The sequence below is a fragment of the Thermobia domestica genome, chromosome 12, assembly GCF_964235325.1.
Source record: "Thermobia domestica chromosome 12, izTheDome1.hap1.1, whole genome shotgun sequence".
NCBI lineage: Eukaryota > Metazoa > Arthropoda > Insecta > Zygentoma > Lepismatidae > Thermobia > Thermobia domestica.
In genome coordinates this window covers 30,636,810-30,653,489 of record NC_137465.1, presented here as the reverse complement: position 1 = coordinate 30,653,489, position 16,680 = coordinate 30,636,810, and the positions used below count along the sequence as shown (strand labels likewise).

The 16,680-nt window shown below is 35.0% G+C and overlaps 1 protein-coding gene across 1 annotated transcript in view; it reads left to right on the top strand.

Annotated features, from left to right (window-relative positions):
* Positions 1 to 15,313, top strand: part of LOC145665917 (uncharacterized) — a 41,382-nt gene extending 26,069 nt beyond the window's left edge. Inside the window, exon 5 of the mRNA XM_081733022.1 lies at positions 11,746 to 15,313. Within this exon, the coding sequence (XP_081589148.1) occupies positions 11,746 to 12,092 (347 nt within the window). The 3' untranslated portion in view covers positions 12,093 to 15,313. The remainder of the gene's footprint in view (positions 1 to 11,745) is intronic.
* Positions 15,314 to 16,680: the final 1,367 nt, after the last annotated feature.

Genomic DNA, 16,680 nt, shown 5'->3' with positions numbered 1-16,680 from the left:
TTCACAGACATGGTTGATAACAGTTACATCGTGATCTAATTCTTCAGATAAAATTGCGTTGTGTGCCTAGGTTTACCTCTAAAATGACCTTCCTGTCCTGCATTTTTCACAGAAGGTAGTTTTAGTGTAAGCCGTGGTTGAGGCTACTGACAGAGTTAAGCCTTCTAAGTCTTTCTGCAATTTATCAATTTTGGCCGTTAGGTCCTCCGTTTTTCCCTGAGTGGAGGGTAGTGCATGCTGTGAAGCGTTCGAAGATGGAATAACATGGTTAGACTTGCCTTTGCATTTAAATTTATTTTTACGATGGTTGTTGTTTAGTGGAGGATTAGTCGTACTGGTGGGTGTGGGGTTCGTGTCTACAAAAGTGTCAAGAGACTCCGTAAAAGAGTTCGTTTTTAAAGACGCAAGCTCTTTTTGCACTGCCGCTTTGACTTTATCTTCTAATGTTTTGGTCTGTCTGCATTCTAGACGATTTTTTGTTTAGTTCAATTTGTGTGAGAACCTCCAAAAGCTCGTCCGGGTCGTCAAAGGCATGAAAACCAATCCTGTCCAAATAGTAAGGCAAAAGGCCGTTTTTAATGAATGAACATTGTTCTTCATTAGACAAATTATCGCATTTATCCAAAAGAATCATTTTCTCGTAAACACAGTTACGGACTGATTCGGTTTCACCTTGTACTCTATCATGTAGTTGTTCAAAGATTGAAAGTTTGTCCTTAGCGCTTTTGAAAGCTTCTATGACAGCATCCTTGAATTCAGTATAGGTAGCGTTTACCAAGTTATTGCGCTTAAGAAGAACGCGAAGTTGATGTCTACCTTTACCTGTAAAACTTGACACTACTACATGTTTCGCCTGGTTAGGGGTAATGTTATTGAGTAAAATAACATCGTCCATTTCTTTAAAAAAATCCTGAATATCATCTTTATCCGCATCAAAAGTCGGATAGCGAAAGCTGCATTGTGAACATGTACGACCGGTGGGGGTGGAGGTGGGTTTGGTGGGGTTTGTTGATTACTTGGGGGAACCACATTCTGGTTCAATACGTTCCCAGTATTTACACCATTATTTTGGTCTGCCATGTCGGATGACGATGAGGAAGAAAAAGGCTGCTTACAAATTGTTCTAGTGCGCAAACGAAGAGCAAATGCCTCTCTAAGCTCCTTGGCGTTTTTCTTGAGTTGCTTACGATTTCTTATTGCTAGCAAGTGGATATCATCCAGTAAACCACCGAGGGATTGCTTGGGGTCTGCCGACATGCGGACAATGACTCATCAAGAGACTGGCATACGATGCTTATGTTCGTAGTTGTGCCACTAATAACAACAAGTAAGTAAGTAAGCCGATTACAGTGTATGAGGCGAGTAGGTCAGTAAGATCTCTTCCAATAATCACAATGTGATTACAAAACACATGTACAATGAGCTAAACATTAAGCGACAACATGAAGAGGTAATATGAAAGCACCGTGGGATAAAATCTTAGAACGTCAACAGAGTGTGTATTCATGGACACCATCACAAATACTGCGCCTAAAGGTCCGTGTTCGATTCCTGTCGAAAGAATTGGGTTGTAACATCAATTGTGGAGGGCCACTGGTTCGAGTCGGTACGACGTTTTCGACATCACGTGATATGTGGGCCTGGGGAGAGGGGTTCGGTATCACGTTGTGTGTGCTCAGAACCACTACGGTAAGAGCGGGTTTCGGTACCACGTTGTGTGTCCTCAGGACCACTAGGGTGAGAGCGGGTTTCGGCACCACGTTGTGTGCCTATGCTACTGAGGCTTACCTGGGCTCAGAGGCACAGCGCACACTAAACGCTCTTTTCCAGATGAGGTTTCCATACCTACAAATCTAGAACGTATCCTCATGTTTATTTTACGAGGGAGATTATTAGAGTAAATGAAAGGTACACAAATTTCGTGGAGGAAATTGTGAGCAAAAGGAAACATTCATTAAGAGCAAAGGTAGTGTGTGAGGCTCAATGCGAGTACCTTTGTTCTCTAAAATGAATCTAATTTGGAATTTAGTTTCTAGAAAATTTTGATTAGTGTCGGACTGAAAACAACACTTAGCCTAAAAACAGACATTCGGACGGAGAGCAGAGTTATAGGCATTTGTAAAGAAACTGCAATAGATTCAGATTTATGTCAATGAATGCTTACTACTTACGGACTTAGTTTTCCATTCCAGTTCATCGTAATCGGCACCAACACTCACACAAACACTTCACTACTGCACAGTTTGTAGAAGTTGTTCGGTGGCACTTGTTTAGTCCACAAAAATGAGTGGAAAGTCCTCTAATTCATTGGACATCAAAATTGCTAGAAGTTTAATCCTGTGCGGTGACCAATGAGGAGTCGGGGTCCCAGCATCATAGGCAGCTAGCAATCGTCTTTTCCCTTCTCTTCTGTGAGGGCGATGTTTTCCGGTGACTTCCCTCTTTTTAGGCGGATGTCGAGGGTATCTTCTAAATACTCTGAAGTATCCAAAGAATCGTAAAAACAGTCTTTTACGTATTGGATATCTTCTTCTTCATATTAAATTTGTCTTTCGATGATTAAGTGAAACAAAATAGGATGAGCTCGCACACGGAGATCTTGCGCGACAGACTTTTGGAGGCAGAAAGATTAATGTTACAAATCGTTGGTCTTATTTGTAGCTTCGTATGGCGTTGTTCGAGCGATGAAGTGTCCATATCTCAGCAAATTGATTTCCTGGCGATGAGAACGGTCTCTTCAATGTGTTCCTATCTTAGGTTTGCAGTTTCGTTGATTTTGTCTGCATGTCTGTTTTCCGGCTAATGTTGAAGGCCGATTTAATGAAGTAAGAAAAGTAATCGTTTCTATGCAATGAAAATTAATTTGGAATAGTTGCGTTTTTCCCCGATTATTTCCTTTTACTTGTTCTTATTTATTTTTGCTTTCTTTCTATAAATTACAAATTAGATGAGTTTTACGATTGTTTACAAATGAACTTATTTCCGTATTTTCTTATTTCATGAACTGAAAATGAGAGTCAGAGTTAACTTGAAAATAAAATCTAAGATTGGTACTACCACAATATTAATATTGTCATACTTGAAATATGATTAACAACTTTTTGAGATTTATTCTGTTTATTTAAATAGAATGAATTTGGACACTGTTATTACGAGTAATGCTGTTGTTATAAACAAACACAAAATGTATATCTGCTTCATACGAAACCCAAAGACCGTCCAGATGGTTTCTCCCGTAAGCAAGAAACATAAATCAAGAAAGAAATTAGGTTGTCAGCATATATCTGGCTCAACAAACATGATATTTTTTTTCTATTTTTAAGAGATCTCGGGCAATTTTCTAATTCCGAATCAGTATCTATCCAGGCAACTGCATTAATCCTGTCGTAGCGTGAAAAAAAAATCAATGATAGCGTTAGGCCTATTAGACCTATTGACATATAAACCCTACTAAATATGGAATCAAACTTGTGATGTAGAGTTATATTTTCACGGTAATATTATATGACTGGTCATAGAAAAGTATATACATGGCTATTTTCTATATCATAGTAACATTTTTGTCAAATATTTATATTCTGTTCGTGTAACATATTACGTGTTTTCATTAACTGGTTAAATATAGAATTCGAAAAGCAGACATCATGTTTCTATTGCTGTCTATATATACTAACAGCTTTATATATACTACTAGGACTGTATGTACACATGGAGCAATATAGGCCATGGCCTAGGGCAACAAGTTTTCGTGGACGTCAAATTTTCTCGAACCAGTTTTTTCAGGGTGGATTGATTTAATTTATGATTTTAATCAAGATTAAAATCACTTGATTTTTTAATAACAATCATTGATTTAAATCAAGTTCCGAAATAAATTAATTTAAAGTGAAAATAAGTAGGAAAGTTCCGTTTCTGTTCTCTTATTTCGATTATGGAAGATAATCATCATAATACAATGAGACTCAAATGTATGTAAGCACAGTATGAAAACGAGTATCATGCAGAGGGTGATTAGGAAAAATCCCGTTTCGAACTGATAACGGGTGAATCCTGCTTTCTTCTCTTCGTTACGTACGGTTTTTAAATCGTTAACTATTCCAACGGGGAAATCATCATTGACATTTAAGACGAAAATTTTCTTGTGTCCACGTCTATTTGTTTGTTTCCAGAAAATAGGGGCGTATTTAGAGAGATCCGATCCCCTCTCCGGAAAAATAAAAATAGACTTTAAAACTTTAGGCGAAATTTATGTACTAAATACATAAAAGCTCCTCTGGATCGTAATACTGCAAATTTTGGGTGCGTTAAAATATCGAATAACACTTTTGATAAGTGGATACTTTCAAATATCTGGTATCAATACTTACAGACGAAAACGATATTTACGAGGAAATTAAATGTCGACTAAAAGCAAGGAATTCGTGTTATTATTCAATTGAAAATATCTTGTCTTGAATTCTGTCGAGGAATTTGAAGCTTAAAATATATAAAACGATAATCATGCCGGTTGTTCTGTATGTTTTGCGAAACATGGTCGCTTACTATGATGGAAGACAGGGTGTCTATCGGTCACGAATGTCACGAAAAAGTCACGAAATCAGAAAACGGTCATGAAAGTCACGAAATTTAGCTTTTAGGTCACGATTTTTTTAAACTGCACAAATATAAATACAGATTGGAAAATTTCGTTCTATAAAACGTCAAAATTCACCACCAAAAATGTCTATGGTCGGCTTTAGACGCTACGAAATCGCAAGCAAAGTACGTTTCTATCGCATGGATGAAAATTCGGCCTAATTCGAACCCAAATCTGCTCTTGAAAATGTTAGGAAATTTTATGATTTGGTGAAGAAAAGGTCACGAAAAAGTCACGAAATTTAATTTTGGAATTTTAGTAGACACCAGTGGCGTAGCAGCTGCCCCCGCAACCCCCGCAGTGCGGGGGGGCCCGATGTATAGGGGGCCCCGAACTCTTGCTATGAATAAAGATTTAAAGAAGTAGAACTTCAATCTTACTTCTATCGGCTTTACAACTAGGGCCCCTTCTCTATACTTTGCGGGGGGGGCCTGCAAAAGTGTGCTACGCCACTGGTAGACACCCTGGAAGAACATAAACTGAAAGTATTTGAGAACAAGATCCTGAGACTAATATTTGGACCCAAGAGGAATAGGAATGGCGGAAACTTCATAACGAGGAATTACATAATTTATACGGTTTACCAAATATTGTTAAGGCCATCAAGTCTAGGAGACTCAGGTGGCAGGTCATGTAGCCAGGATGGAAGAAAGTAGAATGCTTTCAAAGTCTTAACTGCAAAACCATTCGGAAAAAGATCATTAGGAAGACCTAGGCGCTGATGGAAGGACAATATCTCGCAGAAATAGAAATACAAAGTAGAAACTGGATCCAGTTTTCCACAAGAACAGAAGTCAATGGAGAGCTTTTGTGAACGTGGCATTGAAACTCCGGATTCCATAGGCCATAGAGATAGTTACTTAATTTTAGGTGAAATTTATGTACTTTATATGTATTTCGTGCCGCTAGCTAGTTCTGATTTTTTAAAAATATGTCCCTGCCAAATATCAGTAACTTTAGTGAAAAGAAAAGTGTCATGTTGATAAACGTTGTTGTACATTTTCCTTAATGCTTAAGTAACATTGCTTGGGATTGAAATAGATTGACGATTGGGGATTAATTCAAAATGCAACCCCAATACTTTCACTTAAAAGGCATACTTGACATTTAATACTAATTCCTAATGTTTTTTCTTCAGTTCGTGACTTGTATTATACGAGGAGAAAGATTTGATATCAACAAAAGTAATTTTTTTTTTTTTTTTTTTAATCATGATTTTTCCACCCTGAGTTTGTTTATACTTATGAGAATTTCAGAAATTTATTATGTACGCACACATGGGTATGACACATTTGTAAACACCCGAATAACAGTAACAAGAACCTGTTTGAATAGGAAGTGGTAATTAACATTTTAGTTAAGAATTTATACTCATTACTCCTATTCTTCCGTTGTTGACACTATATTATTTTATCGTAATTTTAAAACCTTTTCATTGGAGAAACTTCTAGAATTACCTACAGTTTTCAACACTTAATAAGTCACTTAAATTCTGATCATTCTTACCACTATCTCAAATTTTCTACACAGTATTTATTGAGATTGAGGGGGTGGCATTTTTTTAATGACCTGGGGCGACATGGGACGAGAAATGTTAAATACGGCTCTGTATACTACCGGCTACGAAAAGTAGTACAATTATTAGCATGGGAATGATTATTTATATTTACTACTTCATTTTGTTTATTTGTCTCTCGAAAAGATATTAGGATCTACATTTTCACCGGCTGAATGTTCGCAAGATCCATAATCTAGTTTTTGTCCTAGGTATTAAGATATTTAGTCAATTAAAACTCCTTTACATATACCCTGTGTGTCCGTCCGTCCAGGAGACAGAAAATGTTCAAAAATGCGTAATACATCATCATTAATTTTGTCCAGGAGGTAGAGGATCAACTATTTCCGGTCCTAGCGTTGATCCTATTGAGCAAAAACGGTTATAGATAGCGATAAATGGTTTCCTGCAATCAATCAAGCAGCCCAATAATCCTTTTCTTCTGCATTCTTTAGAAGGGTGTCTACTGATACTTGAAATACTGGAAAATATTCTGTAATTCAATTATGGAGGAATGTAAAATTCACTTCGAGACCCGTGAAGATGGCAATCTCATCTGCGTGCAGATGGTGATAGGGTTAACTGGCCAACCAGTGAAAAACTAGTTGTTTCAAGAAAGAAAAATGGATAGTGTTTATAATATAAGTGTTCATAAAATGTTATCTTTTAATTTATTTTATATGCACTTTGTATTCATTTAATATTTATGAAGTGTCAAGACAGTAGCATATCTAACTGGGTAAGCATGAACATTAAATATGTTACTCTTTGATATTTGTAATTAATTGGTCTTCTACAATACGAATGTTAAAGAAATGTAATATATGGAATACAGTTAAAGAGGTGAGGAAAGGGTTGCCTATGAAGGTTAGTGAATGTCAATACACACACACAAAAGGTGAGTGTGATTTACGATACGCATTCTGGAAGAAATAACATCCGAAACACATTTTTTTTTCTTCTTTCTTTCTTCGATTTTAATCCACTAATTTCTGTGCATTCTTTGTATTAGAATGTCGAAGAAGACTTTGCTATTTCAGTATATTTTAATTGCTGTTAAATATGACAGCATACAGTCGTATGTGGGTGGCACTCACTTTTTCTTTCAGTTCACTGTAGTACATTGAAAATACCTAAGTCAACTCCACTATAAACACCCTGTTTACTCTCTGCTAAAACCAGAAGTGGTAGAAATTCACAACTTTCGGTGTCAAGTTGATTTGCATAGCTCAAAAATGACAATAAATAGCCCAGAAGTGTTCTCTTTTTAAATCGATTTAATTTTAAGAATAAGTGCCATCTTCTGACAGCCTCTATCTAAACTGGAAGTGGCAGAAATCAACCACTTCCTTCTTCGCGGTTTAAACGTTGGTCGCTATAGAGTAAAAACGGTAATGAATAGAAGTAGTTTTTTGCAGTCAGTTAAGTGTTCCAACAGTATATTCCATCTCCACTCTAATCTCGACTAAAACCGGAAGTCTTAGAGTACTCCCACTTTCGGTTTCAATAATTGAGGAAATATCGCACCATACAACCCAAACTACTTCACAGTGAACATGTGAAATTGCTACTTGTTCTTTCAACATGTGACAACCAGCCGTTTTTTACTGGTAGAAAGCAAGGTTGTGAAAAACCCAGTTTTTTTTTGTTTTTTTTTTAAAGCCCAGCCCAGTGGGTTTTATTGAGCAATATTAGGTTTTATTAAATTTTCCACGTATGTTCAAAGCCATATTCCTACTTAAAATACCATATGAGCATTCATGTTCTATTGTACAAATGAAACTATGAAATTCCTCCTGGGGCCGCAGTGATTCACCTCTAGCGCGGGTTCCCAGTTCGATCCCAACTTCCGCTAAGTGTGCTTTATAGTGGACAAATACCGTGTGCATGGGTTTCCTCGGGCTCTCCCGTTTCGTTCCACTTTCCTCATGTCATCATTATCATCCATCTCATCATCACAGTCTCATTAGCCCCGGTGCATAATCATGAGAAATTGAACTAAACTTAAAAATAACAAAGAAAGAAAAATGTCGTGAAATCCGTGAAGCCCATCCGTGTTTCGTGGGACATACCTTGCACTACTGACGCTCGTTTATATTTCCCGGTGGGGACACTCCTTCGAAAGTGTAAAAGCTATTTCAGGCAACCTATCCTGAGATAGATTTTCCTCATTCATACCAGGCAAATGCCGGGATGATACCTAACATACACGTCACGGGCAACCCCAATTCTTTGTTCCCAGCCTTTCCTCGGATAGTGTGATCGGCTAGGGACGTCAACCTCATACGTGACGGGTTAACATGCCCATAGATGCCAAAAGCTTAGAAATCGAATTCCCAACCTAACTCACTTATATTTCGATTTCTACAAAGAAGGAAGTACACGATTTTCTAGAGTAACAAAGTGGTGGATAATTTTATGTAATACAAAATAGGAATAAAATCCCCTCTTACTCAGGATTCAAATCCCTGAGCTTCAAACCCTGCTCCCGCCAAGTGAACTTTGTGGTGGACAAACACCGTGTGCGTGGGTTTTCTCGGGGTTCTCCCGTTTCCTCCCACTTTCTTCATTCCACCATTTCATTCCTTATTCATCATCACCGTCTCCTTTAGCCTAAGCGTGGGACGTAAAACTCAAAAATTTCATTTCATTTTTTTCAAATCCCTGAGCTAGCCGTCCTGACAAAAGATTATTTTATTTTCCCTTAAAGCACGCCATGCAAATACTAGGATAGTGCCTCAAGTTCAGGAGCCAAAGATAAAAATGGCTCTATTGAATCGATGTTGTTTTTTCTAAAAGATAAAAAAAAGTTTATTTAAAGTTTTTTTTTAAGAACCGAAATGTTGGAAATGGATTTTTTTTTTTGTCTAATTTTCAGTTTCAAATTTGCTTTCTTACAATAGATTTTACGATTGATGGGCTTTTGTGATATACAGTAATTACACTGTGCTTCGCATGCTCCACCAGATAAGCAAGAAGAATTAGGGAGTTTCACGATGCGATTGTTGTTAGTGTTGAGAAGATAGAGGTATATCTTTAGTAATTTCCTTTTTCAACTGAAAAGTTCACAATTTGTAATTAACTGACGTATGGAGGAAGACGTTTTAATATCTGTTTATTTTAATACTTAATATATTAATATTAAGTTTTATATTAATATGTAAGTGTGCACTACAAAAACAAAGGAAATATAGTGGCATTACTTCTTATTCTATACTAGCTGAAATGCCCATTCTTTGCACGGGAAGAATTACGTTCATGGGAAATACTTGACCCTCTTATCTCCCTTACAGTACGCATATCAATGAAAGTATTGTAATAAAAACTTTATAAGATATTCTATTTTTGGCATGAATTTTGTATCCCGTTCCCCCTTAGGATACGCTCTTTAAGGAAAGTTACATGATAAAATCCTAGCTTGAGGTAGGTACTTTCTGTGTTGAAAAACTCATTTCAAACTGTTCAACCATTTCCTCGTGACGCGATGACAAACTAGAATTGTCATTTTAAATGTGAAAAAAGAAATTATAGAAAACGTTCTCTTTCTTCCCTTCAAAACCAGAAGTGGCATTCCCCTTTATTTATAATGAGATGTTTATATACCGAATTTCTTCTTCTAACATGACATGCTCATGAGATACTATAATTTTGGTTGAAATTTAGAACCTTCTATACTTCCGTTACCATGCGTCCTTTAAGCAAAGTAACGCAATAAATATATAAGTAACAATAACTTATGTTCCATAATTCGTTTCAGACTGTTCAAACGTTTTCCCTTGGTGCGATCACAAACAACACACAACATCGCTATCAGAATAAACAGAGGAATAATAGAAAATCATTCCCTCTGCTTTAACGAACACATGCCCTTCAAAAACGTTGGAACACATGACCACTTTTTTAATGACGAGTTTTTATACCTAGTTTCATCTTTCTAATTTGGCGGGCTCGTGTCATACTAGAATTTTTACATGAGTTCTAAATCCCCTTCCCCCAGGATGCGCCCTTGGATCAAAATAATGTGATAAAAACCCAGCTTAGTGTAGGTAGTAACTACACTATGTTCAAAAGTTAATTTCAAACTGCTTAACCGTTTCCCCGTTATATGATCAGAAACAACAGGCAACATCGCTCCCAAATTATAGAAAGTGCTCCCCTTTCCCCTCTTAAAATGGAAATACTTAACGCTAGGACACGGGTTCACTTATTTTTCAATGAGTTTATATAAAAAGTTTTATCCTCTTAACTTGAAAAGACCATGAGATACAAGTTTTTTTTTAATTTTTTTTTTAACATAGATTTAGACTCGCTCCCTCGTAGAATATGATTAAAAACTCAGTTCGAGGTACGTGGTAACTACATCCGAAAATTCCTTCCAAACAGTTGAACCGTTTCCCTGTGATGTAAGAACAAACGATTCCTTTCATTTTTATATAATAGATTAAGTTGAGCACTGTTACAGAGTACTTGATCGGGTGCAAACAAAATTTGATATGTGATTCCCAAACCATTTTTGTTTCCAGTGGAACTCTGTTTTAGTGACAAACACACATTTTAAGCCAGCTCTGATGCTAAAATGAAATGAAACGAAATCTTTGAGTTTTACGTCCCACTGTTATGCCGGTTAGGCTAAAGGAGACTGTGATTATGAATGAAATGGTGTAATGAATAAAGTGGGAGGAAACGGGAGAACCCCGAGGAAACCCACGCACACGGTGTTTGTCCACCACAAAGTTCACTTGGCGGGTGCTGGGATCGAACCCACGACCCCAAGCACCAGAGGTGAACGCTCTACCACTGAGCCATCGCGGCCCCAGTTCTGATACTAGGTAACGATTAAAGACAGTAATTATGATCACATTTAGGTTATCATTTCAATCCATGTTTTGTAGTATATTTTTTGAGGTGGGCTTTTTTGGGTTTTGTTGTGTTTTTTATGTGGGTTTTACCCAAAATAACCCACTGGGGAATTTTGGGCTGGGGAAAATTCCAACAACCCTGGTAGAAAGACACAACCACTTTGGCATAATGCAGATAAGACGGAATACATGTTTTAGAAACAACAGACAATTGAACAAAACATCAATCAGAAACGTGAAATACACACCATACTTCAAAATACACTACTGGCTAGCAGCAAATAATGTGCTATTGCAATAGATTGAAAGGTAGAAGGAATATAAAGATCGTGTAGTGTTTTTAAGTACAGTTAAATTGCTTTTTAATTGGGTCTGATAGACCTAGTGTTACTACTGTATAGTTAATTTACACCTACTTTCGTATCTTTTCCAATAAAATTCTTCTTTCCTGTCATTTGATGATTCTAATGGAGTGTGTATATTGATTCCCTGTTTGCATTTTACAATGCAGTATTCTCAGAAGCAGCAAACTTCTGTTCCACATTATACAATTTATATATCTGTATATAACACAGTAACATGATATTAAAAGATGTTGACATACAAGTTTAGGAGAAAACATAATAGAGAAGATTTACTAAATTAACTTATAAATGAGAAAGTCTTTTTATATTGATTTCTTATTTTTTTTACAGGGTTAAGCAGAAGGAGCTGCCGGCAACTTCTGAAATGTAAAGACGCTCGAGTTGTAGTTCGAAAACTAACGTCAAAAGAAATTGAATATCACACTCATCCAGAACGAAATCCAAAGAACGTTCAAATGGTTCCTTCAAATAACACTCCTGGCGATTCGTATGCAACATATTTACGAGACACGTGCAAGAAGAAACTATATGTACGCTTGATACGAAGTTACTTAGAGGCTGCATATGATATAAAGTACCAGGCAGTGTTGCTCGGTGGTTGTCCTTTGGAAGAAACGGGATCATCAGAAAGGAATGGTATGAAATCAACAGCCAACGGTTATTTATATTCAAGTTAATAGTTTTTCTATTAAGGAAAAAGGTGCTGTAAACGAATAAAACATAATCAGATTTTAAACGTAAGTGTTCGCAATGTGACATACTAGAAGTAAGTTGTTCGTATTGAAAAACATAATAGAATCATCCCGCATTACTATCCTGTATGTTTACCTAACATATGGTGTAAATGCTGGAAAGGGCGGTCCAACTTCAAATAGACAAAATTTTATTTTAGCTTTCATTTTAAGTTCCGAGCTTCTTTGGGAAATAGAAATTTGAAGTGAAACAGGTCATACATCCGAAAAAGAAAAAAATCGTAGAAGCTGAAATGAAGTGTAGACATTGGTTTATCAGCATTTATTAATTTTAACTAAATATGGAACAAAGGAAGATGATTGCTGGACGAGCAAGGATTCGAACCCTAATTGCCGACAACCAAGGACATGATCAACTATTTGTGTTTTTGTCGCTTTATATCTCAAATTGCAACTAATTAACTAACAGCTGGTATTTGTTTGTAGTACATTCAAATCGTCTAAGAAGATTACATCCGTAGATAATTATTTGCAAATGGTTAAGAAACAAAACATGAAACATACAGAAAGCTTTGGTAACACAATTGGTACGGCATCTGTCAGGCAACCTGAAAGTTGGGGTTGGAGTTCCTGCCAGTTCAGTGATCAGAATTTTCTGTTGTTTCATACTCATTGGCGTTAGGTGTAAATAAGAAAAATATTTCATGAAACTATAAGCATTTTATATATGCATATGATCACTCTATTTTCCTCCTGTGCAATACTAATTTCTTTAATAAGTTTGGAATTCGTTCCGACATTTTTAACCTAATCTTTTCATTTGATCCTTTTGCCATTTCCTAAAGAAGTTCAGGCGAAAAATATATATATATTTTTTTGGTCACACTGCGAACATATTTTTCACATTCTGATTGTTTGGACAGTTCCTATACGTATCATCTTGTACAAATCATTCATGTCGTCTTTAATTCCAGATGATATATTTAACACTAATATATATAAAACAGGGTATCTTGATTACTGGAATTTTGAAGTTACTTAACCAGTGGTCTAAAAGCAATCTTTCGAAAATGAAAATTAATTTTAAAAACCTGTATCTTAAATGATTTATTTTAAGTTGTTGCAGAGCGTTCTCAGCTGGCCTTCTGATAGAAAATAATTCTACTGTAGGTTTTTTTTATATATAAAATATTATTGACAAACTGGATTTTAGTTAATGCATATGTATATTTTTTGATGTTTACAATATTTTAAAAGAAGCAATGAGCAGTTAAAAGAGTAAAGCAAAGAACTAGGAATTAAATACATGCACTATTTAATTGATAACATTTCCCGCTATACTGATTAAAATATTCTCACTGCATCTTGTACAAGAGTTTAAGCAACTTCATCCTATAAATTTGAAATTGTTATATTTGTTAGGTTTTTATGCGTACGTTTTCGCTTTTGATGCAGGACATTTGGTTTGATATCCTGTAGTGCAGGTTCGATATCCTGCACTTGGTTCGAACCACGATAACGTGGTTGGAATTAGACATTCATCTGTTAAGTACACGTTCGATGTGACCTCGATAGTAAAAAAGGACATCAGACTATACAAACTTATTTTACAACTCTCATACACAGATAGATATAGATATAGATATATATAAAGACTTGTGGATGAAGACAGTTCGTGATTCCTTTCAAATATTTATTGAAATATATTGCTTTATTTTTATTGTGTACAATAGTTGATTTTAGCTGTTTAATTTATTTTTGCCCTGCATACCAGGACGACTGAGATGGTTGGTAACAAGAGTATTTTCTTGTACAATAAAACTTTTTACTATCCTTTTAATGTTTTCAAAAATCGAATGCAGTACCTAAGTGATTACATTTTATTGATAGCTAATGTGATGACAAGATTGTGCAGTCAGATTTTTAAACAAGACTGGCATATTCGTTGTAAGCTTAATATACTTATAACTGTCGAACCGTAAGTAGTATATTTGTCAATGTAGGTTTATAATTTTAAAAAATAATCAGAATTTGATATGAACGGCATAGAACACATTGTGTAGACTAATAAAATTCACAACAGTATTCGTGAAATATTCATTCATGTGAGCTTTGATAGAACACTGAGATGAGCTTTATTAGCCTAAAAATTTCAGGAGGTAAATCTGGAAAAGGTACCCCTTTGTTAGGAAAGGACTTTTCCAAGATAGGTGGATAGCCAGTCTTTCTTATAATGAATACAGTTAAAAGACTAAGAACTACAATACTTTTTTTTTTTTTTTTTTTTGGTGAGATTTGCGTTTTAAATTATACTGGATTTTTCCTTCCATGAGTTTCAAGTATTTATTAAAACTAATAGTGTTCGTATACAGATAACCATTATTCTTAGTTTTTTCTTTTCAAAATTTTAATTGTTTCTTTCTTACTGTTCCATACTAGATAGATTTTATTTGTATATAGTATTAAAATAGAATAAAGTTCGTTAGTTTTTCTTTGTATATAGTATAAATTTGGTTAGCTTTTATTTGTATATAGTATTAAAATAGTGTAAAGTTGGTTTTCTTTCTATTTTGATTTTCCGTAAACCTATTCGAGAACCCAAGAAAGCGGAAAAAGTTGTGATTGATTGATAGCAATGAGTTATTAGCATTGACCAAGAGCAATATTTGATTGAGAGTGACATTCAACTGATGTCACCAAAGAATTTGCAGAACTACACTGTAGTGTAATAGTTGATATTGTTGTTTTCTGTACATGAGGTCTGGGTTCGGTTTCTAGCAGGGTTGACGAATTCCATTTGAATCATCGATACGGAGGAAATTTTGTACAAATGTAGTTTCGGCACGTGTGAGTTTATTTGAAGTGCTGGTTCCCGGTCCCGGTCCTCACTGCAGGGATTTCGGAAGTATTAATGGTAGTCCTCTATTCTACTGCAAAGAGTTCTGATTTGGGATTCGATCTTAGGATTCTTCGTTTCTTCCTACACTTATTCAGCCAGTTTTCTACTACAATTTATTGTTTTTATTTAACCTCTAGGCCGTTATACTAATACCGTATTTATGCTATTCTGAGACGCATTTTTTTGTTGATATTTTTGCCGACAAAATCAAGGTGCATCTTAGATTTGTGTTATTCAAATTTAGGCCATATTAGATGGAGTTTTGCCAAAAATTGCTAATTCCGTTAGTCACGATTCTATAAAGAATGTGTATTTTGTGTGTATTTGGTCATCAAAAGTGGAAAAATTGGAAAAGATAGTGATACTAATGAGGAAACAGATGATGAGCAGTGACGTATCAGTGTTGTTTTTGCGAGTATATATACGGTATTCACTTTTATCATTCTATTCTGCGTATAATTTCAATTAGATTTGTTTAATTTATCATAACCTTTATTGAGTCTAGGAGTGTAAACTAAGTATACGAACAATTAAGTTATTCGTGTTTAAATTCTTTTACTTGGAAAACAAAACAAAACAAAACAAAAAAAGAAAACCAACTTTAATTATTGTTTTTTAAAGTAATATCTGTGTAAATAAAGTATTCCCTTGTTCAAAACACTGCATTAGTGTCAATTTCAATACAATGTGTGCCATGTAGACCTTATGATTGGCAATCGTGTCTGTACAGTAAGATATCAATATTTTAATTAGAACTCTCTAGTATTGCTCAATTAGCTCTTTATAAGAATACAAAATGCAAATGAAGAAAAAAGTGGGTAAAAACACACAATTTAAATAAGAGGTACAAAAAAATAAAATATCTAAGCTTTAATAATATATTATTTTGATCTCCAATAATTTTATTTAATACGTAATAAATGTGGTACTAATAATGTAGTAAGAATTGAAACCTATTTTAGCTGGCCACTCTTGTACATATTCTTCCTTGGAGGGAAAACAAAAACTTAAGTAGGTGTATTTTCACAGGTTTCACTATCAGGTTTATTATAATGCTTAAGTGATGTTATCACGTTAACACAGCAGTTATTGAAACTTTTATATATGGAGAAAAAATGTATTTCTATAGGCTGGCGTTATTCGATATTTGTGATATACGAGAAACATGTGCAAAAACGTATATAAAATATCATGAAAAAAAAATCACTGTTACTTTGAGGTGGCTAGTTCGTTCTAAAGAAATTAATGTTTAGGAAAGTTTTTCTTCTATTATTAAAAAAACGAAATATGAGTATAAAAAGACTGGTGAAAAATAACTGACATCTCGTGTTACTATTTGTCGTTACAAGAAATCATGGACAACATTCCATGCTGATCATGGTACTTACTATAATAGACGTGTAAATTGCAGGAAATTAGAACAAAATGTAACTTTAATAAAATGTGATAAATGTAAATAGATTAAAACGACAAAGTTCATGTATTTTTTCTATTGTGATAAATTTTGAGAATATGTTATTCTAATATTGAACCAAGTTTACTATTCCCAATTATTTCTTTGATCAGCGTGTATTAAATTGTAAAGAATTTTAGATGCACGTTGACCCTGCGTAATCTGGGAAAAGACAGAGTAAAATAAGCTCAAATAGTAAAGAATTTGTGTACGGCAAGTTT